General features: G+C 43.2%; 1 protein-coding gene across 11 annotated transcripts; it reads right to left on the bottom strand.

Annotated features, from left to right (window-relative positions):
* Nucleotides 1-8,429: 8,429 nt before the first annotated feature.
* LOC307216207 (uncharacterized protein) lies at nucleotides 8,430-23,192 on the bottom strand. 11 transcript variants are annotated; one of them, XM_079976188.1, is made up of 5 exons: nucleotides 22,978-23,192; nucleotides 21,684-21,796; nucleotides 21,470-21,514; nucleotides 18,607-18,687; nucleotides 13,178-13,358 (listed from the first exon to the last, which is right to left on the bottom strand). In XM_079976188.1, the coding sequence occupies exons 1-5, from the start codon at nucleotides 23,010-23,012 to the stop codon at nucleotides 13,339-13,341; spliced, it is 294 nt and encodes a 97-aa protein (XP_079832314.1). In that variant the 5' UTR covers nucleotides 23,013-23,192; the 3' UTR covers nucleotides 13,178-13,338. The 11 variants fall into 11 exon arrangements, 6 of the variants coding, with proteins under 6 accessions (XP_079832312.1, XP_079832311.1, XP_079832315.1 ...); XM_079976186.1 differs by lacking the exons at nucleotides 13,178-13,358; nucleotides 18,607-18,687 and adding an exon at nucleotides 8,430-8,751; XM_079976185.1 differs by lacking the exons at nucleotides 13,178-13,358; nucleotides 21,470-21,514 and adding an exon at nucleotides 8,430-8,751.
* Nucleotides 23,193-25,261: the final 2,069 nt, after the last annotated feature.

Here is a 25,261-nt window from a genome sequence, read left to right as displayed (position 1 = left end):
AAACAAAACACGAAACCTCTTCTTAAAATTCCAAGAAAGGTGTGATCCAATTGGGAGTTGTGTTTTGATGTGCATATCATTCTGCGACCATTGGAATAGGATGGTTGGCTTTAAAATGCAGAATGCACAAATTTCTTCTCCATACCTAGAAAAAGGAACAGCACCAAGAAAAATGAAAATGAAACACAAAGAATGGTGAAATGGATTCCCCAGTGCAGTTGATCTTATCACATTCTTCAGCAGCAATAAAATAAAATAAAAACCATTCTACTCTACTCTCTGAGAAAACAAGTACCGAGTGAGTGACGATGACAGCAGAACACAATGGAATACTGTTGCCCCTGAAGAAGAAAATATGATGAAATTTGACGGGCGACTATATTTTTCAATATATGTTTCAACTTCCTGTACCTTTTGGACACTTTTTTTGTTTTCTCTTTTTTTGTTTTCTTTCTGGTTTTCAAGTTGTTATTTCATTTATGAATCGCTTCCCACAAGGCACCCCAAAGCAATATACAATATAACAACGGCTCTAAAACAGTTACATACATAAAAACAGTAAAAACGTTTGCTTGTGTAAAAGCAAATTACAACAGTTGTTCTGAGCCAGTTTTCTTTGAACATCTTACATCAGGGCAGATTAGGCACAGGCCTATGGGCCCCACACCTTTTAGGGGCTCCACGAGAATGGATTTGATCTGGAAAGAAAATTACAAAAAAGCAGCAAGAATACTCATTGCAAAGCATTGGAAGACACAAGACCTACCCACCTTGGAAGAATGGCAGATGCAAGTAATGGACTACATGGAATTGGCGGAAATGACTGGCAGAATCCGAGACCAGGGAGAAGAGTTGGTGGAAGAAGATTGGAAGAAATTTAAAATCTATCTACAGAAACACTGTAAAATTATTGAATGTTAATGGCATTGGAATGAAACGAAGTGGTTCTAGTAATAAGGCAAAACAAGAATATGCAAGAATGGATTGATATTAGGCGAAAATTTGAAGTTATAATATGTGAGGATAAACAATTAAGGGTAAACTAAGAGGGTATGAATTTGCTGAACAAATTTTTAAATGGAATACAAAAAAGGGAGGTGTGAGGAAGTCATGAAAATAAGTAAATGAGTGGTAAGATATTAGAAAGAGGGATTTTCATTTTTTCTTTTTTCTTTTTATGTTAAATTTTGGTTTTTGTGTTTTTTGTGTTTTTCTTTTACTGTTTTGTAACCCTTTTCTTGTTAAAAATTTAATAAATATTATTTTTTAAAAAAATTACAAAAATATATTAGGAGATTATTTGTGAGGGGCCCCCAAGATTTTGACTGCCTAGGGGCCCCCACGGGGTCTAATCTGTCACTGACCATCACAATGAAGTCCGATGCCCCCCTTTTTTGTCTGAGTGGTATGAAATCAAACTACAGGGGCAAAATAAATGTGCACAAGTCTTCCCAAGTGCCAGCAATCACCTGGTTGTTGTCAGTACTGGCAAGTGCCCACCACCAGTTGATTCTTGGGAAGCCCTGTACAAGGATACAATGGTACCTAGGTTGTTCATTCCAGAAGACCCTTCTACTTCTGAAACATTCGAAAACTGAGGCGCAAAAGGGCGGTTGGCAAAGTCAATGGAGAAAATGGAAAAACACAAAGCAGAAGCTGTTCAACTTCTGAGGCACATTCAAAAACGGAAGCATTTACTTCTGGGTTTTTGGCATTCGAAAACAGAAACATTCAGCTTCCAAGACACTTGGAAACCGAGGTATCACTGTATTGGGAACTGTTAACTACAGGTTACATGCTCCATCCTACTTCAAACTCTGCAAGATAATTTGCCATGCTGGCAAGACTTTGATGCCCATCTGGGTCAGATTTCTTATGTGGAGATCTATTACGTACCTCACCCTTGTACATAGCCTCTTGTAGCAAATGGCCCTTTGCAGTTTACAGTATAAAAACACAATATACATAGCATAACAACAAAACCCCATAACGATAACCCCCCCCCCCACACGCAATTTTTTTATTCCGCCACAGAAATTTCTCCTCATACTCCGACCTTTCTTTCTCCTCTGCCTCTGAGGCTGCTCCCAAGTCCCATGCACTGTAATGCCTCAGGGGGCCTGGTTAGGCAGGGTGACACCTCTGTCTTCCATTAGCTAGCAAAGCAGTTGATTGCTGTGGAAGAAGCTGTCACCAGTGTTTTTCCACTGTTTGTGAGAAGTGCCTTCTTTTTCATGCTTGGTTTGGGCAGGGCCAAGAACCATTACAACTCCACTGGCTCAATTCTGGATGTCTTGTGTGTATATAAAATTTCAAGCTGCCTGACAAGCAGGGCTCAAAGAGACAGGAGACCGCCTGGGGTGAAAAAGAATTATTATTCACAATGGCACACACCTCTTCCCAAAGGGAGGGTGGCTGTTCGGCACCTTGTAAATGCCCAATCATTCATCCATGCAGATGTAGGAAGGGGTGGCAGTGGAAGAGAAATAGATGATGCTACATATCAAGCAATAACAACCCTAAACTTAAATTGAAGCTATATGCCTATACAGTACTCATTTTCAATGCCAAGACCAGCAAATACACCCACCCACTTAATATCTTAAGAAGGGCTTTCACAGATGCAGGAAAACATTGAGTACTGTAACAGTAAGACAAACAGAGATGAACACAGTAGGCCTGAGAAAAAGATGCTCAACACAGAGCAGGCAAATCCTAGCTGATGTGTGACACTTTTAATTCTGCCTAATTGATACAATTGGAACAGCAAGATCTCACAGCTTGGGAGCAGATCTTTGGTTTCCTTTCCACTAGCACGATCACATCTGGTTCTTCTGCAATTTATTTTCCCTTCTCCTTGCCCTGCCATGTAATCTTTGCTTCAGCTAATTCAGTTCACTGTTCAGTAAAATGGTGCAAGTCACCCGAAGGGCATCTCCAAGGCAAACAGAAATATAGAACAGATCTCAGAGGCGTTTGAATCTACTGGTGTGTAATAAACAAAATAATGTATAAAGGCATATGGAACAGTCAGTTAAAATCATCAAAAGAGATAAAACATAAGAAACACAAACCTTCACTCCCCCCACGATTAACAGCTGCCCTTGACTCCGGCTGTCAGAAGAATTAAGTGGCTTGCTAATATTTTGCAAAATATGTTCAGGTTTTGGTGAGTCTTCCAGGGAGCTGCACAGTGGTGAAATAACTTATCTATATTTACTTGCATTCATTGGATGTGCTAGCTGGATTGGTATCCATTCTGTACATGAGACAAATAAGCGAACACTGACGATTTTCACTCCTGCTTCTGTTTTCAACAGAATTCTCAGACACCTTTGTTCTGAGCAGGGCTTTTTTTCAGCCGTAACTCATGAGAACTCAGTTCTGGCACCCCTCAGGTGTGCGCCATTGCCTTTATAAGAGAGCAATGGAAGCATTTGTGGTGAGTTCCAGCACCTCTTTTTTCTAGAAAAATAGCACTGGTTCTGCGTAGTGGGAATTTTGATAAAGCAAAGAGATTCTTGTACTCTTTTGAACCTGTGGAAAATGTGAAGCCAGTGAGACCTGTAGAGAAAGATTATGTATTTATCCATGCACGTGCAATGCACAATTGATTATATAATTTGCTAGAATACGTGATCAGAGAGATTTCATGGAGTGCATTGTTTTTCATGAAACAAGTCCTAGGTGAGTGAATCCTGGAAGAACCATTTACTCTGTGTCATCCCTGAAGCAGAATAGTTTTTTCTATATTAAATGGTGAACTTGGTATTATTTCTGTCCCAGATTTAGATAAAGAATTTCCCAGAAAACAAAAACAAAAAAATTGCTGGAGCAATCATTCACCACAGTTGTCTGTGGTACAATACATATTTATAAAGAATAAATGACAGGTGCTTTAGCAAAAGCTGACCATGAAAATAAACTCTAGAGTTAGAAGGAGATAGCCTACAGAAGAAAATACCTGACTATTGAGATAAGAGAAGCAAAGAATTTTTCCAGTCTAGCATCGAGGACTTATTTTCTGTTATGATACATGGTGATCATCAATAAGAAATATACATAGGACAGGAATAACATCTATTAGATAGAATATCCATGATAAACATATAATTCAAACTGCCAAAAACAGATTGTAGGTGAGAAGGAAAGGAGGTCTGTATTCATATTGCATTGAATTCAAATTTTGTGAAGCTCAGAACAGAGAGAGAGATTTACGAACAACCTTAGTACCATTGATTTCAATAGGTCTCCTCTAAGCATGGCGAAGTCTGGATCCAACCCAGCATGCATCTTAGCATCCTGGAACTGTAATATTTATGAGTGCTGAGAATTGTAGCTTTGTAAGGGGTAAACCATAGTTCTCACAAAGTGCTTTAAAGATGTGGATGTGATTTAAATGTATGGTGTGTATGCAGCCACACTGTTGTGTAACTATTGCACAAGCAAGGCCTTAGAACTGCCCTTGACTGAAGAATATTAAAGGCACTAATTATGGCACAAATATTACAAGTTGTATTATTGATCAGACATTGCTCAGTGGCATCTTGTTTGGGCTACCCTTAACACAGTTTTTGTGGGGCTGCCTTTGAAGAACACTCAGCTGATTCAGAATGTGGCAGCCAGGTTTTTAACAGGATCAAGTTATATTGGGAGCATGGGAATCCCTTGCTGCTGCAGCTGCAGAGCCCCAGATCATTTTTGAGCCCAGTTCAAAAGTATAAATCCCTAAACAAGAGATGGAGAACCTGTGGCCCTCCTGATGTTGTTGGACTACAAGTCTCATCATCCCTTACCATTGGTTTTTCTGGCTGAGACTGATGGGAGTTGAAGATCTTCAAAACCTGGAGGGGCACAGGTTCTCCATCTCTACCTGAAAAAGCTTAGGACCAGGTTCCTTTAAGGACCACCTTCTCCCATATGAACCTGCCCAGATATTAAGTTCTTCTGGTGAGGCTCTTCTTTGCACCCCATCATTATCTGAGACTCCTTTGGTGGGGATGTGGGAGACAGCCTTTTTGGCTGACATACTCTGTTCCTGCCTAGTAGAGCTCCCACTGCCTCTTTTCTGCTGCCTTCCACCATCTAAGACTTTGTGATGACATTCTACCATTTGATGAAGACTTTTCTGAGTTTTTCTTTTTCGTGGTTTTAATGTGCTAGTGGATTGGTTTTTTATCACCTGTTGATATCTGCTACTTTTAACCCCATCTACTGCTCTTTTTTTTACTACATCTTAGTTTATTGTTATTTTTCCTTTTTTATTGTATCTTTTGCTATTTCTTTGTTTTATTGTTAGTTGCTTCAAACATTTTTGTTGAAAGATAAAGCCAGGATATAAACTGTCACATTCAGTTAATATAAGAAATAAAAATGCTAGACACCGGTGTAGAAAACAAAGAAGCTATAGCCAGTCATACGGTCTACAATACAGTCCGCTGAAATCCATAAGCACAGAAGCCGCCACCTACCAAGTCAGATAGTTGGTCCATTTAACTCGGTCTTGTCTACACTTACAGGCAGACGTTCTCCAGTGTTTTAGACAGGAGACATTCCCATCCCTTCTTGGAAATGCTGAGGATTCAACCTGGGCTCTTTGCATGTGAGGCAGATGCTGTAGCACTGTACATCAGCCCTTTCCAAAGCATGTGCTGGATTGTAGCCACTATGGTCAACAATACAATGTTGTGGCTTTGCAGGAGTTAAGGAGGCCAAAGTACACATGGCAAGGGTTAACCCATAGCTTCAAACGTGGGTCTTCCCCACTAGCCATTTAGCTATTTTAGAAGGCTGCAATGGACATGATAAGCTAAAATGGAAGTGAATCAGAGAATGCAGCTTACAGATTTCTCCAAGGACACCCTAACTGTTCCCCCATAATTAAAGGCTGAGTTTCTGCTTGTACCTCTCTTTCTGCCTTAAGCCACTTTCCTGAGAGCCAGTGTGGTGTAGTGGTTAAGAGCGGTAGATTCGTAATCTGGGGAACCGGGTTTGCGCCTCCACTCCTCCACATGCAGCTGCTGGGTGACCTTGGGCTAGTCACACTTCTAAGAAGTCTCTCAGCCCCACTCACCTCACAGAGTGTTTGTTGTGGGGGAGGAAGGGAAAGGAGAATGTTAGCCGCTATGAGACTCCCTAGGGTAGTGATAAAGCGGGATATCAAATCCAAACTCTTCTTCCTATACCCTCCTTTACAGGTCAAAGTGAAAAATTGGGACGTCGTCTTCCAGGGCCGCATGAGTCGCAGGACTGCATGAGATCACGGCCCTGAAAAAAGCATTGCAGTGCCCCAAATGGCCGCTGTGCTCTTGCGTGAAGAAACAGGGTGTCCTGGTTTTCCCAGGACATTTGAGGGGTACACCATCTTTAAAGGGAGGAGTCTACTCCTTTCATGCATTCCATAATGGGCTGCAGCATATGTTTTAGGAAACGAAGGAAAGAAGGGTCCCTGTTCCAAACCATTCACAAAGGCTTAACTTATTCAAGTGCAAAACTCATACAGCACCATGTTCAGGACTGAGCATCAATAGTGCTGCTTGGGGCTTCGCTCTCTATTCCATGGGCACAGCCTGAGCTTATAAAGCCACAGGACTCAATAGCGGCTGATGTTCCCTGGAATTCACTCTCTGAGGAAGTAAGTTATTAGTTCACAATTAAAAACAGATCTATCTGGTTTCCCAAGATTGATTGCACACTTAATCAGCTCCCACTTGCCTATACAGTATCACTGAAATGGAGAGATAATAAAGCCATGGTTCTTTTAAGAGAGCGACTGCACTGCAGATCAATTTCTTCAAAATCTTCATGTGTGCAGAAATCCTGTGGGATGAATATTTCATAAGGGGAACAACGCCGTTAAAATTAATAAAACCCCAGCCTGCCTAGTTATGAACTACAGTGATTACTGAAGAAAATAATCCTGCTCATATTTTGTACCACCAAAGTTGGGCCCTGAAGGCATCCAGGGAGAAAGGAGAACGCTTTTGAAGTGAGGTGTCACCAAGAGTAATAAGAGTTTCAGAGACACAAAATCCAGGGAGAGGAGCCTGCGACAACTGGGGGGAAGCTGAATCTTGTTCTTGCCTGGGGAAGACTGAGAAATTGAAGTTAATTAATTGTTACACACTTTCCCTCTGTGTCAGGCCCACTCCTCAGCTTCCTGAACAGAAAATAGGAAGATCTAGAGAAGCAGCATTTAGTCACTCCGTATTAATTCCTGACAAACATTCCTGACCTGCTTTGTCAAAATCCAGCTTGTGTCCTGAAAACACCAATAGATTTGTTTAGTCTTTAGGAACACAGGTCGCTTGGCTAGGGCTCGCTGTGCAGCTGGCATACATTCCAGCTGTGCCAGCCACACTGTGTCCATACCAAGCCTTTTGTGATAGTTCTCATTTGACTGCCACCTGACATGTGCGCAGGAGTCAGGTGTGTGTGGAAGGTGCCTCCTGTCAGGGGCTTTCGTGATGGCCACACCTTCTCACCTTTTCTGCAGCAGTGGAAAGGGCAGAAGCCCCCTCCATCCTGAAGCACAAATGTTAAACAGAATAGCTCCCTCAAACAAATAATTGGAACCTCGGTCTCAAAGCATAGGTGGAAACAGCTGGACTACATCAAGAGTATAATAGCTATGGATGCTGAACAGAAAGAATGTGGGAAATGACAGAATATATGGGCAATGCGGCTAGTTTTAATAGTCGGCATTTTATTGGCTTCTGAGTGTGTGTGCATGTGTGCTGTGATGTTACATGATTACCTTTTATGCATTTGAATGGTCTAAAAAGATATCAAATAAATAAGATCACATGAACCTCAAAGCCTATTTTGCACTTCTGTCTAGGTTGCACCTGGGGTAGGTGCCCCTCTTGTCATTCAATTTAATATAATGCAGGCCATGAGGCACATTACTCTTTCCAGCAGGGTCTCTCTCTCCCCCCCCCCTCAGCATTTTCTCTTCTGGCTTCCCAGGAAACTGATCGTGTTTACAATTACATTTCTCCAACCGTTCGCTAAGAAAAGTAGCAAGCAGATGCTAGTCCCAACTGAAAGCACCAAATACATAAATAAGCCATTTTGGAAATACCAGATTGCTCTTTTCTCAGCTGTTTTCAAAGCAAAAGCGTATAATAAAAAATAGAGTACAAACATGTGTCAACAGGTCTTGTCTGTAGCAGGTCTGTAATTTGGCATTACGCTCTTTATTCAGAAAGGAATGGGCAGGAGGTGACAGAGGGCTGAGGCGGTTATGGGCATGGAATGAATAAGTAAGAATGTAAAATTAGGTGTTTTGATTTTGATTTTGATTTTTTTAAAAATGTTAACTTGATAATGTATTCATAATCTTCTCTGCTTATGACACACACAAAAATGAGTGCTTGCCTTCTGAAGCCCTCATCTGGCAGCCAAAGATAGCAGATTTCTAAGGGCATTTTTTATGCTGCTTTGATGAGCGAGAGAAAAATATACAGAGCAGCAAAATGACATTTTTCTATAAATTTCACAGTGCTCAGCAGGCATGCGAGTATGGCAGCATTCATTAAGATTAGTTAGAATTACTTAAGCACCGTGAATTTTCTCTATCAAGCTGGTAACTGGGACACTGTGGATTAGTTATTGATCAGCCACTGTTAATACTCAGAGCTCTTTCCATGCCTGTTGTTGTGGGGAGTGGGAGTGGGGGACGCCGTCTCGTGAAGCTGAAGCTGTGAAATTCACAAATTAAACAGACTCTCTTCATTCTCCCTTTTGTTTCTAGAACAGACAAAAAAAAAAGGTGGGGGAAGAATGAGAATTAATGTGTTGCTTCAAATATTTTCTCTCTTCCCAGGCTCAGCAAATTTCTTCAGCCCTCACAACAGAGCAGGGCATTCCAAAATGGCTCCTACCAGCCAAGCCAGTCCTACCATTTAGTGGAGTAAAGCAGATGCCTCGGGGAGCTGGTTTGGGGCATTGTGAAAAGGTAGCAAATTCTTCATTTATTATTGAATTTTTATCCCCAGAGAGAGGTGCTTGTAGAAATGTTTGCCTTGGCTGCCAAAATAACTTAGCAAGTCTTGGGTTCTGTGTGCCTGGAGGATGGGAAGGCACATGCTGTTCCACCCCAGGCAGCAAAAGATTAGTGGCCAGAGGGGTGGGCTGGCGATGTGCACAAGACCTCCCAGCACTGATATTGCTGTGGCTTACCAGGAAGGAGAGGGGCAAGATAGTGAGGAGGTCAGTGCTACACCACACAACAGTGAAAACAACCCAGACCTTTGGCTGGTACATCCACATAGCACTAACCTCCACATTGCCTTGTCTCTGCCTTCCAGCAGGCTGCAGTGACACTGCTGCTGGGAGGCTAGATGCATGCTGCTATCCATCCTTGCCAGCCACTATTGCAGCAAAACGTATTGAGGCAGTTCAAGATAAGTTAGCAAACATTGCTTGAGGATGAGGAGAACACTATTGCTTAAAGCTTAAGGCGGCTAGTAGGAACCCAATACTACTCCACTGCAATGACTGCCGTGCCTCTTCCAGGCTGCTGCGACACTGTTCTAAACGGTGCAACCCTGTTTCATGGCTTTCACTGTTGTGTACTGTCTCTGTCTGATCCCTGAAAGATGTGGATTGGAAAGGCAATAGCACAATAGCAGAAGATATGTTTTATGTGACTAAGGTTTAATCTCCAGTGTTTTCAAGTTAAAGGGTCTCAACAAGGCTAAAACCTCTGTTTGAGATCTGCCAGGTGGAAGAAGCAACAATGGGATACATCAAACAATAATTTGACTCAGCAGATGACAGCCATATACTGTATGTTCACATGATTCTAACTCTGCATAGCAGGAACAGTCAGTTGTGGTAATGAATATTAATTGACCCTCATTTGGGGGAGAGGCTATAACTCAGTGATAGATCATATGCTCTAGGTTCAGTTCCTGGAATATTTCAGTCAGTGTGGACAATATGAAGCTAGATGATCAGACTAGGTATGGAGAAATGTCATGTGTTCAAATTATGTGAAACTGTCCATTAGGGTTTTAAGGAAAGAGGGAGTAAGCCGCTATTGATGAACCCTCAGTGCTGGGGTAACCAAGAGCACACTGGCCAACACTGGGATGTTCATCCCACTGAAAGGAACAATGAGATGTACATTGAGATGTATGTCCCAATGAGAGGGAATGTCAACATGTTCTCTAGGCATTTTCTTCTCCCTCACCAAAAGATAGATTGGGGGAAATAGCTGCAGAAAACTAAGAAATAATGCAAGTAGGGGATTTTCACAAACATTTTTTACGCACCCCAAGTTTGGGCAAATATGCCTCATGAAAATTCAGTGCAGATTCTTATAGTCAGAACAGAAGAACCAAGAATTGTCAGAGAGGAAAGATCATCTTATTTCTCCTATATGATCTTTTCTGCTCCGGGTATAGCATGCAAAATTATTCTATAATCATATAGAACTGGAAAGATATTACATCAGATTTGGTCAACCACACAATTTATCTAGAGAATGATGTCAGCAGGTTGTTTCATGATCTGGCATCAGCAAAGTTGCATGGGAACCAAATTCCAAGGTAATGTTTTCATCCATGAGGAGTCATGCAAACACTTTTAAAAAGTGCCAAGTATTCTATCAGAATTCATGCAGTTCAGTGTATATATATTTTTAAATGGAAACTTGTAAATGAGAAAAAAGAATTGGCAAGAGACAGAGAAAGCCATGCATTCATGTATTATTCTGTAATTAATCCCCAATGCAAGATAAAAGTTAAGGGCAGCATAGGGATGGAAGGCTATGTGAAATTCAGTTCTTTCAGTTTTTCATTTTTCCAATCTTAAATTCATTTCCCCACATTTCTGCAGAAGCTGATACTGGCTGGAGCCAGTGCTGTTGCTAGGTAGTGCTAGGGCTGTGTCTCACTTTAAAGTAGTCCATTTTCTCTCTGTCTCTCAACCACTTATGAATCAGAGGAGAATGACAGACGTTTGTCTCTGTCTTTGTCGGATGGTTGGAACTCCAGTTGGCTTCAAGGGAAGTAGGACCCAAGGAAAAGGGAAAGTTCATACTGTTGGGCTCCACTTCACAAATGGTCTCCAGTGATCCCATCTAGCTTGTCTCCTTCATGGGAAGGCTGGGTGGGGCAGGGAGAGAGTATAATGCTGGGTGCTGCTACTCTAAGGAGCAAAGCTGACAGCACATGGGTGGTGGAATTCATAGAACAGAAAGATCCTGTATACCCTGGGTGCCTATTTATAAAATGGAAGAAGACTCTGTGTGAACAATTCATCACTCTAGATAGAACCAAAATGATGAGATGATTCTCACAAGCAGCTAAGGAACACTCTTTTCCTCCAAAGGTACTGTACTTTGCTATCATCCTTTCTACTGGACTTTATTAGCTCCATCTTGGGCACCTTGCAAATGTAACTTGCAAAAAATGAATGGAATTGCAGGGTGGGACCACTTCCTTCTATCCCTCTCCCCTTTCCCCACAAAACACACACATGTCTCCATCTGCAGAAAGATCCTGAGTGAATTGCAGATTTGGTAATGCAGGATAGCTTCTAAAGGAGATCAAATACTATTATTATCACTCTCTTGCTAAAATGGCTTATATCCGTAATGTAACTTTCTTTTCATGAAGGTCAACCAAGCCATTACAGAAATGAATGGATGCACTGTGGGCTTCTCTTGGCTAAACAAGAATGCCTTGCCCTGAGCTTTGCAACAATGAGGAGCCATCATGCTGAAGGTTTCTGTTTCCTTAAGGGCATGAGAGCCAATACATCATTAACTAAACACAGAGGTCAGAGGTCTCCACTTATATTTTTCTCATTTAAAATGACTATTTAAGGAAGGAGAATGGAGGAGGAAATGATGATGTGGATGAGAAAAATGAAACAATTCACCTACATGCCAAAAGGTTTAAATGCAACTGTTTGATTCTCCATGGACCCATTACGGCTTCAGGAATTCAGCAACATCCCATTTCGTGGCTGGATAAATAGGTGCTCAAGCACACCCAGAGGAGAAAAGCTACGAACAAGACCTCAAGGCAGTGCTCACTTCTTGACCCTTCTAGGGCTCTTAAAAGCTGCTATAGTGGTACAGCTACAGAATGCTGTGATTGGGCACAGAAGTGGTTCACCAGGTGGGCAGAGCTGCTATGCTAGCTTCCTGGTAGGTGAGTCACTGTTGCTTACTAGGAGAGGTGAAGTGGAGGGGAGATCTGTGTGGTGCAAACCAGGCCCACCAGCTTGGTCCCGGAACCGTGGGTGGCCGGGGCTGCACATGCCATGGGCATGTGGGCATCTGACATTGGACAAGCACAAGTGGGTGTGCTGACGTTGGACGTGCATGCTGCCACAGCGTGCATGGCCCCAACACAAAAAGTTGTGGGTGCCCAGCCCTGTCGTGGGAAATGTGGGAAATGCAGAGCCCATCTGGTGCTCTTGCTCCTGTGTTGGACCAGCACCAAACTCCCCAATGCCTCACTTTCCTCCCTCCCTTTAAGCAGCAGCAACCCACCTGCCAGGAAACCAGCACAGTGACTTTATCCTACATGGCAAGCTGCTTTTCTTGGGTTGTAAATAACCACAGATTCAAGTCCATGTTCATCTACAGTAAGTAGGCAAGTCGTTCTTTCTTAGCCACCACAGACCAATCAAAGAAACAGGTTAAGGCTTGTTCCCAGTGCCATGACAGTCTCTTTTTCCATGTATGTGTATATGTAGCATATCAGCAAACCAAACAAATATATTATCGTTCTTCGCCATTGGCTAGCTGACTTGGTCACTGCCCTTTCCTCCACTCAGAAGCAAAGCACTCCACAGCTTCATGCTTGAGATAGAGTCGCTCTGCTTCCATTGCAGGCACAAATGGTGGGCCATTTCCCCCCTAATAGGAGGAGTGAATGGTATCAGTAGTGAGAGGCCAGAGGTATGAGCAGAGGGCAGACGGTGGGGTGGGCATGCCCTGTAGGTAAGATGGAAATGGCGCAACCTCTTCCATTCTCAGGCAATGACTAGGGGGTGGGTGGGGGAGAAGGAGGTGCTGGTTATCAGTGGATTTCTGGTCATGTCACTTCCAGGTTCCTCCCCTCCCAATTTTATTTGTATGCTTCTTTTCCACATAAAAGAATCATGCTCAGAGTAGCTTACAACAAAGAAAATGCAAATGCATTTCAAACAAACACAGTTTTACATGTCTTTATTCAGAAGAGAGGAAGGGAGAGGACTACTGTGCTTGGGTCCTCCTTAGGGGGTTTCCCAATAGAGCATCTGATTGGCAACTGTCAGAACAGGATGCTGGGCTAGATGGGTCATTGGCCAGATCCAGCAGGCTCTTCTTTTGTTCTAAGTATTCCATCTCATACCTGCATTTAAAAAAAATAAAAAATCCATACAGGATTTATATTTAAATAGCTATTTTGAATGTGTTTTCCCACAGAATACATCTTTCTAAATTTATTTGATGCTAAAATACAATGTTTATATGGATTTGGGTACTTTGTGCCTTCTTCATGTTCTACTTTCTTTTACACAGAGGCCTTAAGATTCACTCTTAGCTTAGCCTTAGAGGAAGAATGAGTCATCTTCCAAAAGCTGATGCCATTGACATTCCAGGGCTGAAAGTGAACCCATCACACTAATTATTGGTTCAATAAAGAGACATCCATCACCCCATCCTGGGCCATATACCTGCAATTTCCATAACAAAATTGTGATTGGCTACAGCTGGAGATGTAGGGAGAGAGGGGTGGTCTCTGCTCCCTCCATCACCCAAAACATAGAGAGAAACCTGCTATTTGTTTTAGTTCTGTGCTTGCTGGATACAAGACAGACAACCCAAACAAACTTCTGCCTCTCTCTTCTAGAGAGGGATGGTACAGATACATTGGTTAGTCTCTGCACCTGCCAGGGGGTTGGACGACTTCAGAACCCTGTGCAGATACTTATCAGACATCACAGCTTGCTATTTGTCCATGGTCTCCAATTTCTCCAGCTTTTCTGTGGCATCTCTCCCTTGAGATCATAGATAGATCCACATTTTTGAAACACAGGATGTAACTCAAGCTATTCCAAGAGGCTTGAACAAACTACTTGAGCAATGCAATCTTTTTTTAATATATATTTTTAAAAATTAAAACAGGGAGTGATTTAAAAACAACAACACCTAAACCCAAAGGACCTTCAGCTGTCACACTTCTTCAACAAAAAGCCTTTCTATTTTTTTCTAGTGACATCTTGCTTGTGGCTATTTGCAGAATACATCTCCAGGTTTATGTTGCTAACAGGGCATTTCTATAAATGTCTGCTCAGAAGTATGAGCCACTGAGTTTGATGCAGCTTACTCCAAGGTAAGTAACAAACTGCAGCCTTAAAGATTACCTCATTTTGCTTTTGTTCACATTCAGCAGTGAAATATCCTATTCCTAAATACCTGTGCTCTAAAACAGGGAAGTGTTTTTCAATGTATGCTGAAAAATGTTACGGCATTATGCATTGCCTAGCGAGGAATAAAAATCAAGTTAGCAGAGAATCCCTGTGTTTGGTTTTCATTATTTACAAATTCTGCAACTCAGCTATCTTCAGCCTTAGTTATTCTTCTTCGCTTTCTGCTGTGAAGGAAAATGTATCAGAATCCTGTTTTCTCCTTTTAACTCCAATGGACCTCAATGGAGAATTAAGTTGAGGATGGCTTCATGAAATTTTACACACCACACACACACTTTTTCTGTGTGTGGAGGAGGGAGTTCATAAGTTGGATACTGGATACCTGATCACTTGTGTGCACAACTCTTTCCTGAACAATATGATAGGCCATTCTACCAGGACATTTTCACCTAAATGACTCCACAGGATATTGAGGCAAATGTAATGTTCAAAAAGGCTTCATTTTCTCATTTCTGTAGCGCTTTGTGCCCATAAAGTATTTTCAGGATCATCACAAATGGAGACATGAAATGCTTCACACACTCAGAATAGAGTCCAGAAATTTTGGGAACCACAGAAACTACATTTCCTATTGTTTCCAGCATCTCTAAATGTGGTTGCACATGCTCACAGCTGTGTCTAGGCCTAGAGCAACCCCCCATTTTCACCCTTTACCCCTGCAGTGCTAACCTCAGTGTTATGTACTGAGTCAAATAGGATCCAAACTGCAGCAGTCTGATTGGTCCTAGAACAATAGGATCCAAAAGGCAGCAGTCTGATTGGTCCTAGAACAATAGGATTCAGAATGCAGCAGTCTGATTGGTCCTAGAACAATGCAGCAGTATGATTGGTTGGCAGGAACCACCCAGTCATGCTCCAGATTGAAGTGAATCCACAACCTGATTGGCTTACAGTAGAATTCCGGAATTAGCCAATCATGTGCAGCCCATTATGTAAATAATGTATATAAAGCAGATACTTTGAGGGGACATTCATTCCTCCTCACCACTATGAGCTGAATAAAGAGCATGAAATCACTTTGCGACTCTGAGTATATTTCACTGGCGACGAAGGTGGGATATGAGCCTGGAGCTGCTTCCTGACCGCCCCATTCAGGCACAAGAAGTTGCACACCATTCCAAGAAAGATAGGGTCATCTCCCGGGTCCTGGACTGGGTGTGGAGGGGATGGCCCAGCAGCAGCCCCGGGCCAGAATTCGCCGGCTACACAACCCGCAAACATGAACTGTCGGCCCACAAGGGGTGCCTGTTATGGGGAAGCAGGGTCGTTGTTCCCCAGCCCCTCCGAAAAAGGGTCCTCACAGCCCTACACGAGACACACCCTGGGGTAGTAAGAATGAAGGCCCTTGCCAGGAGTTATGTGTGGTGGCCGGGGATCGACGGAGAGATAGAGGCCTGGGTCAAACACTGCCAGGCCTGCCAAGAATCCCGCCCGGATCCCCCAAGGGCCCCAGTCCAGTCCTGGGAGTCCGCCCGAGCACCATGGTCACGACTGCATGTGGACTTCGCTGGCCCCTTTCAGGGGAAAACATTCTTCATAGTGGTGGACTCCTACACCAAATGGCTGGAAGTCGCACTGGTACCGTCCACTTCTACGTCCGCAGCCATCCGGGTACTACGCAGGCTGTTTGCTACCCACGGGCTCCCTGACACTCTCGTCTCAGACAACGGGACTGCATTTACGTCAGGAGAATTCCAAACCTTCACAGCGCAGAACGCCATCCGCCACATCCGTTCGGCGCCATTCCACCCTGCCACCAATGGCCAAGCAGAACGCATGGTGCGGACCACCAAGGAAACCCTTCGCCGCATGACGCAAGGGGATTGGGAGTACCGCCTTGCCACATTCCTTCTAGCACAGCACAGCACCCCCAGCTCAACGACTGGCAGGAGCCCCGCTGAACTACTAATGGGTCGGCGCCTTGCAATCAGATTGGACCGCCTTCACCCCGATAGAGCTCAGGATGAGGTAGTGGTGGGGGAAGGCAGGAACCCCCGGACCTTCGAGGCCCAGGACCCAGTGTACGCAAAGAATTTTGGAGCAGGCCCTGCATGGGTACCCGCCACAGTCACCAGGGTCACTGGCCCCGTGTCATACGAGGTGCTAACAGATGGGGGGCAATGCTGGCGCCGCCACTGCGACCAGATACGCCGATGATTCCCGGGAGAAAACCAGGAGGAGGAGGACAGGTCAGAGGAGTCCCAAGGGAACAGTGGGGCAGTGAGGCCCATAGAGCAGCAGGGGCCAGCAGGAGAGGCAGAATCAGTAAATACAGAGAGGACCCGTGAGGCTGAAAGGACACCGGAACCAGAACCACGACTGAGCGAGCCGGTTGCGCCAGACCAAACAGCCCCATCACAGCCAGCATCCTTGGAACACGAGCCAGAACCTGAACCCCGGACCAGGGAACACCCCAGGCCGCAACGCACACGTAGGCCGCCAGCGTACCTTGAGGACTATGAATGCGACCTCCCGGGCAGGACTGGAACTTAGAGGGGAGGGGTGTTATGTACTGAGTCAAATAGGATCCAAACTGCAGCAGTCTGATTGGTCCTAGAACAATAGGATCCAAAAGGCAGCAGTCTGATTGGTCCTAGAACAATAGGATTCAGAATGCAGCAGTCTGATTGGTCCTAGAACAATGCAGCAATATGATTGGTTGGCAGGAACCACCCAGTCATGCTCCAGATTGAAGTGAATCCACAACCTGATTGGCTTACAGTAGAATTCCGGAATTAGCCAATCATGTGCAGCCCATTATGTAAATAATGTATATAAAGCAGATACTTTGAGGGGACATTCATTCCTCCTCACCACTATGAGCTGAATAAAGAGCATGAAATCACTTTGCGACTCTGAGTATATTTCACTCAGGAAAAGGAGGCAACAGAAACAGATGCTGAGGCGGATAACACAAAGAGATTCAGCTAGGACTTTTTGGAGTCATGCTCCAGTTACAACTGGATCCAGAGAGCAGACTATCCAAGTGTCCCTATTTTCCAGGAACAGTCCTGGATTTACAGAGGCCATCCAGGTTTCTGATTTGATCCCGGAATATCCTGCTTTTCCTTAGTATGAGAGAGTCCAGCCCTCATCCTTTATGATTCTGCATCTTCAACAGGGTAGATTGATATGAGGTATTCCAAGTCTGAGAGAAAACTTGGCTGCGTATGGTAGTTGAGAGATCTGGGGTTCTGATTTGAGAGTTATCTTTTAGGTGTCAATTCATAAAATTAGTAAAGGTAAAGGTACCACTGACTGTTAGGTCCAGTCACGGACGACTCTTGGGTTGTGCGCTCATTTCGCTCTATAGGCCGAGGGAGCCAGCGTTTGTTCGCAGACAGCTTCCAGGTCATGTGGCCAGCATGACTACTAAGCTGCTTCTGGTGAACCAGAGCAACACACGGAAATGCCGTTTACCTTCCCACCAAAGCGGTACCTATTTATCTACTTGCACTTTGACGTGCTTTCGAACTGCTAGGTGGGCAGGAGCTGGGACTGAACAACGGGAGCTCACTCTGTTGCAGGAATTCGAACTGCCGACCTTCCGATTGGCAAGCCCTAGGCTCTGTGGTTTAGACTACAGCGCCATCCACGTACCCAAATTAATAAAATTACTTTGCTGTTATTTTAATGGTATAGCTGTTGCCTTGAGAGCAGCAGGTGGTGCCTGGATTTTGCATTTTGATATACCGGGGTGGGAGAGAGACCATGGTATAACACCCTGAAACAAAGTGAAGAGATTTGTGTTTTGTTTTGTTTTTTTAATATTTTATTAAGGGTTTTCTTGTTTTACAGTGTAAGTGTAATGCCTCGTATTTTTTTTTCCCCATGTAACATTTTTACAAATCCATTTCATTTGTTGAGGCATTAGGGGGAGAAGAAAAAAGAAAAAAAAGAAAGAAAGAAAAAAGAAAGGGGGTGGAGGGAGGGGAGATGGATGGACCAATGGTACCAAATAGTATGTGAAGAGATTTGTGTCGCAGTGTTATGGAGATTGCTTTTTCAATTCCCACTTCCTGGATATGTGCTTACTTTAGTTTGAGCATGTTGTGGCTGGTAGATAGAAACATTTGTGTGGCAGGGCTAGTTTAACCTCAAACACACTGCTATAGAGTTCAGATGAGAGAGAAATGTGGTTTGGTTTGCATTTTTATGTGGACCTACCTAATTCACACTTCCCAAAACAATACAGGAGCCTCAAAAATTGCACTTCTCTGAATTTTGCAGTGAAGCTCTCCAACCAAGCTGTGTGTACATAAATGTGTTGTGTTAGGGGAAAGTGTGTCTAAAAATGCAAGCATTCAGTGAAAATAAAATACAAAATGGATTATATTAGGGAAGATTGCGTGCAAACTCTTTCTATCAAGTAAAATTGCCTACAAAATGTGGAGAAAACTTGAACTAAAATGCACAAAAATTCCCATGACCTTTTTTGTTTTTTAAAAAATGCAAACTGATGCAAAAATGTGGAAATGTGAAGTAATGAGGAACAGAAACTGAAATGGACAGATTTTTCCATCCCTGCTGTGGGCTTCAAAGCTAAAAGAAACAGTCAATCCAAACATCCAAAGCACAACAAAATAAGGGGCAAAGAGGGGTGTAATAATACTTGGCTGGACATTAAATGGCACAGGGAGCTAACGTGCAGATTGTACTGGTCACTTTATATGATCTATAATAAAACCAATTTTGATTTAGACAAGTTGTCGTGGACAAATTGCAAGACTGGAGAGACCTTGAATGCCCAGACTTTCCTATGCCATCAAGGCCAGGTGTGTTGTAAGTGAAGATGGGATTGTCTGTGACATGCTTCTCTCCAGTTTGTTCATGACCTTTTCAGCAGAACGCTCCACTTTGTATATTTCTGTAGTTACCTCTGACCTCTTCAGATGTAGTCACTAAATGAGTTTTGTATAAGACCAAACACAATTTTTCTCCATTTGTATTCCGCACGCATGCCAACAAATTCTGATAAGCCCCATGCCCTCACACTGTTTCATTTGTATGTGCTTAATCTGCCTTTATCCTATTTGATGGAGCATCTCCTTTAAATTGATTCAGGCACCAGCGTAGTAGGGACTTTGCATAGATTTTGCATGCATGACATTTCTGCACAGTTGGGTCGTATTATACACCTAACTGAGCATATTCTACACATAAAATTCCATATTCAAAAGAAAAACCGAGTAGAATCAAATGGCAGGTGGAGGGAAGTGTGATAATACTGGCTGTTACTTGATTCTTAGGCATGATCTTTCATTACTGATTAATATTTAAACTTTCAGGTTTCAACATGCAACACCTTTTGACCATTTTTTGTCCTTACAGTTGGTCTAGGCTGGGAGTAGCCAATAGAGTGTCATCCAGATGCTTAACAAAACCGCAGTTCCCATCCTCAATGACCACCAGCCATGCTGTCTGGAGCTGCTAGGAATTGTAGATTCAGCAACATCTGGAGGGCACCATGTTGGCTACCCCTGAAATAAGTAGTTCCTCCCTGGCCCTCTTTCCTGGAATTCACTACAACCTGGATAGCTCCATTGCTTACAGTGTGATAATAGCAAGGTTGCAGGTTTGATCCCTGTATAGGATAGCTTCATATTCCTGCATTGCAGGGGGTTGGTTGGACTAGATCAGCAGTTCTCGGCCTGTGGGTCCCCAGATGTTGTTGGACTACAACTCCCATCATCCTTGAGCTCTGGCCTTGCTAGCTAGGGGTGATGGGAGTTGTAGTTCAACAACATCTAGGGGCCCACAGGTTGAGAAAGGCTGGACTAGATGATCCTCAGGGTCCTTCCAACTCTACAATTCTATGATTATGAACTGATGGATAAAGGGGATTTATGGAGTGCTAGTCATGATGACTAACTCCAGTTATCAGAGGCAATATGTCTCTGAAGACCAGTTGCTGGGGAACAGCATCAGAGCTTTATTGCCTTCATGCCCTGCTTGCAAATTTCCCATTAGGAACTGGTTGGCCACTGTGAGAAAAGGATGCTGAACTAGGCCGCCCTTTGGGTTCTTATGAATCTAGTAGGGTTCTTACGAATGGTCTCCAACTGCTTGTTTTTAGCCAGGAGGAAAAGACACACATAACCATTTTTGGTTCCTTTGCAAGGATACAGTGTGAGATACTTCTCAGATACTTCTCATGATACTGTACACCTACACTTCAATATGATATGACCATGAGAGGCATCTTCCAATTCCAACTGCAACACACTGGTCAACGATCACATTGCATGGCCATCATTCTAGGTGCACCTGTGGAATTCAGCCGGACTTATACCCAAGTGAATACATGTAGCATCAGCAGTTGCCCATGAAACAGAGCACTAAGTGAAACTGCCTGCAGCCATGTGATGCAATTCAGAATGGGTGATTGTCAACCTCACCTATGCACTCTGGTAAGTGGCAAGGAAGGTGCTTCTTTGTGGGGGGTGCTGAGTCAACCCCATGCAACCAGAAGTTGCTGACATCAATAGGTGTGACTGTTCAGACAGCAACTGTGCATACGCCTGGTACTAGCTGCCCCCCAGCCATTCAGTATGTAGGATATTGATTCAATAGCCATGGAACCACCAGTGGATTTCCCTAGCTAACACCCTAACCAGCCACTGCAGTACAGGATCTGGCTGCAATGCTATGCCTACTTCCTTGGGAATAAGACATGTTTACCCTTGCATCTCAGTATATAATACAGTGGATGCTTGGGTTGCAAAAGTGATCCGTGCAGGAGGCACGGTCACAACCCACAGCATTCACAACCCGCAACACCGCGTCTGCGTATGCGCGGGTTGCGATTCGGTGCTTCTGCGCATGCGCGACCGCCAAAACCCGGAAGTAACCCATTGGGGTACTTCTGGGTTTCAGCGGGTCTGTAACCTGAAAAAACGCTACCTGAAGCTTCTGTAACCCGAGGTATTACTGTATATGCAGTATGTAATATGCATCAGATGGGTTTGTCCATCAGCTTAAATCCAGGGACTCAGGCTTGCACTGATGTGTGAGCCAAGCTGTTAATTACCTGGTGTTGCTTTGTGGGTCTGCCTTAATAGCACAGCAATTGTACCTGCAGCAGTGCCAATTATAAATGAGAGAAAGTAAAGAAAAAAGAATCTGATGAATCCATGGATTGGCTAAAGAATTATTAATATGAAAGTGCTAAAGAGCTGGAGCAACATCTGCCCTTCATAACACAAAGGCCTTGGTTGTGAGGTGGGAGAAACAGTTACACTTACCAACAAAAGTTGTGTAGATCTTAGTGAGTTGCAGAAAATTCCAGTGGAGGATTTCAGTGTGCCTGGTAAGTGAAGAGGAGTCAGAGGCTGACATTAAAGGGGCTTCACACAGCCTGAAGAAAAAAAAATGGATTAATATATGCTTTATGCTGCAGCGAATTCTAAGCAGCAGCATTTTTGATGAGCTGAAGAATGCTAATTTGAAGAATTCATCAAGAAAATGTATTGATCAATATTTTATTAGCAGGGATTAATATTTCCTATAAGGGGAGTTAATGATTAACAATATTATGCTTATGTCAGGGGCAGAAGAGAATTTAGAAGCTGAAGACTTATGCTGCTATCATAGTTTCAAACTCTTGTGTAAAAATGCAAGCAGCAAGTTAATAGAAAAAAGATACACCCTGGAGTTAAAAAAAAGAAACAATCCAACAAGAATCCTCAATGCCTTTTGGTAGCCACATTCATTTAGGATACCCCCCCTCCTGCAGCTCTTTCAGGCAAAGTATTACATGCAGTAAAACCAGGTAGAAGCTGGAGAGCGGAGTGCCAAGATGGCAGAATGAACTGTACCACTTCAGGCAGTAGATTGGGGAATGGTTTTTGATGCTTCTCCACATAAAAACTCCCAATAAATAGAAGCACAACATGGATAAAAGTTTTCTATATTGGTCCCCAAGCAAGGGAGGCCAAGAATAGCCCTGGGGTAGAGGGTCATTCCCCCCCCCTCACTGGCTAGCACACTACCTCAGATTACTATCTCAAGTCCATTTCTGCTTTGCTTAGGAGTAAGGCTCTTAAAGTTTGCTAGAGAGAACATTTTCAAAGCAGTCAAATGACATTTGAATAGATAAATACTCAAAGATGTGACAAATATATGTATTTTGCTGAGATTAATTTCTCTACTGAAGTTCTTTCATTTATCTCACAAGAATTTTCAAAGTCTCTTCTATCAGAATAAAAGCCAAAGATGAAAGTCTTTATTTATATAACTGATATAAGAAATTCCAGATGCAAAAAGAGAGAAGTTACAGTTCGGGTCTTGTTTTTAATGTTTTAGGTTTTGTTTTAACATTCTCTCTTGCATGCTTATGTCCACCGATGAATTCAAGTGAACAAGGAACATCCTAAAATTAATCTTTGAGGAGTCTCAATGCTTTTGTTAAATGCAAAATTTCAGAAAGCTCTATATAATATCTCCCACTGGTCACAAGAAAGAACTGGCATTGATCTTACAAGTTTGTGGATGTGGATTGTTCAGTACACTAACTTCTTCCACATCACTCACACTCACCTGTTGGTATAGCTATAGTGTACATTCCTTTTCATTTCTAGTATTTGGTTGCCAGATGCGATGCATGAGTGTTACTTACGTTCTGTTGGTAAAGTAATTAACTCAAATAGACATGTGAAATCCCACCCAGTAAAAGAACTTTTGCTAGTCTTACTGAGGCCACACTGACACCAACAGCACTACGATGTCTCGTAAAACAGACATGGCTTCTCCCAAAGAATTCTGGGAGCTGTGGTTTGTTCTGGATGCTGATTGTTGCTAGGAGACCTTTATTCCACTTCCAGGACTACTATTCCCAGAGTTCTCTGTGGGCTGGTTGCTGATTCTCTCCTCCCCCCCCCCCCCCGGGGAAAAGTTATAGCCTCAGATTCCTCATTATGGTGAACAGGCAAGCAGAGAGCATCACTTTTATACAGAGTGGCCTGAAACCTGAAACACACATCAAAGTGGAAAGAGCACAGAGCAAGTCAGAAACAGACTGGAATTTCTAAAATGCACATTACAGAAACAAGGCAAATCTGAGATGTGTCCTAGATCTAAATACTTTCCTTAGTTTCTTTTGAGGGGTAACTTTCAGCTGCAAGCATCTGTGGTTCTTTCGTCCCACTCTGAATCAAAAGTTGACAGACTTACATTAAAACTTGTGAAGTGATGGAGCCTGGAGGAACAAAAAGGGAGTCCAGTCACTGAATTTTACGGGTGGTGTGGAAAAGGGGACAGGGCTTCTGCACTTTTAATTGGTAGTAGTGGAAGCAAGCAGCACAGCATAGTCTGGGATCACTTTGAGGTAGCAACCCAGCAATACTGTTTGCCTGCATTGTAGGAAACAACAGAGCAGAGGAAAGGTTCCTGGGCATTACACCAGCAGCAGCCGCCTCATGTGGACAACTCCAGTCCCTTTTGTTTAGGAAAGAGTGAGGGAATGACAAGAGGCAGGGCAGATTAAAGTGAGAAGGCCCCCTCTAACTCTCGAGCTCTCTCCTGCCCCCCATAACAAGTGGTCAAAGCAGCTTAGGGGGGTGCCTATGGTGAGGAGAGTATAGATCCATAAAATGGAAGTTCCCAAAGCTCACATGATCCCACTCCTCAAATCATAACACTTTGTGTGCTTCCTTCTGTGCAATACTACCTCTGCAATACTACCTATTCAATGTCATTGAAATGGAGCTTGCAAACTAACAAATAAATCACAAGGAGGAAAGCAAACCCCTTTAAGTTTCCTCCCCAAATCAAATTCAAAAGTGCCTTCTTTTTTTTACCTAGAAACATCTCTGTCAACCTGCTATTTTCAGACCAATTGCCCACAAAACACTAGAGAAGATAAACTGATTTCATTTTTTCCCCATCCCAAAATGGTTATGGCTGCTTTACTGGAAAATCATTGCCGCTAGATTCATCTCCCCAGAAGGACCTACCATGACTGCAAATTTCATCAATTTCTACCCCAAAGTAAAAGAACAAAATACAGTGGTACCTCGGGTTAAAAACTTAATTCGTTCTGGAGGTCCGTTCTTAATCTGAAACTGTTCTTAACCGGAGGTACCACTTTAGCTAATGGGGCCTCCTGCTGCTGCTGCCATGCTGCCACCATGCGTTTTCTGTTCTCATCCTGAAGCAAAGTTCTTAACCCGAGGTACTATTTCTGGGTTAGCAGAGTCTGTAACCTGAAGCGTCTGTAACCCAAGGTACCACTGTAGTGAGAAATGTTTCCTTTTTAAATAGCACCACCAAAATAGTTTTAAGGAGCCTAGCACCAACAAACTCTGGACCTATTTAACTGTAAGCTGGCAGGCGTTATTTACTCTAGAAAGGCTACTATGCCTACAAATTCCATCCATTTCTGCAGCCAGATTTTTTATTTCCCAATAAGCAAGGGGGGGGGAACAAAGCCTCAATTTTCCCCCAGAGGGGCTTTGGCCCAGATTATGAGTTGAACTGGGAAGTCTCTGAAGCATTTTGGATCCAGGCAGATGGTTTCTAAAGTGCCAGACCAGTGTCCAAACTGTTATAAAGCAAGTATTTCACCCTAGCTGTCTTGCAATACATGAAGCTGCTAACTACAGCAGAACCAGGATCTTATACTGGGACCTTACAATCCAAGAACCTTCTGCTCAAGGGCAGGAATCTAAGCAACAGGCTTAAAAACTAAAGCAGTCTTTCTATTCTTCATCTGTCTTTAATAAATGGGGCAAGGGAAATCCCATACATTGAACAGGCACCAGTCATGAATTATAATTCATGAACTTACTAATATAACATATGAATGCTCTATAACTTGCATTGG

This window comes from Podarcis cretensis (genome assembly GCF_951804945.1).
Source record: "Podarcis cretensis genome assembly, chromosome: 5".
In the NCBI taxonomy this organism is placed as follows: domain Eukaryota; kingdom Metazoa; phylum Chordata; class Lepidosauria; order Squamata; family Lacertidae; genus Podarcis; species Podarcis cretensis.
Note: the sequence above shows the minus strand (reverse complement) of the source record. Positions and strands in the feature narration are given on the sequence as shown.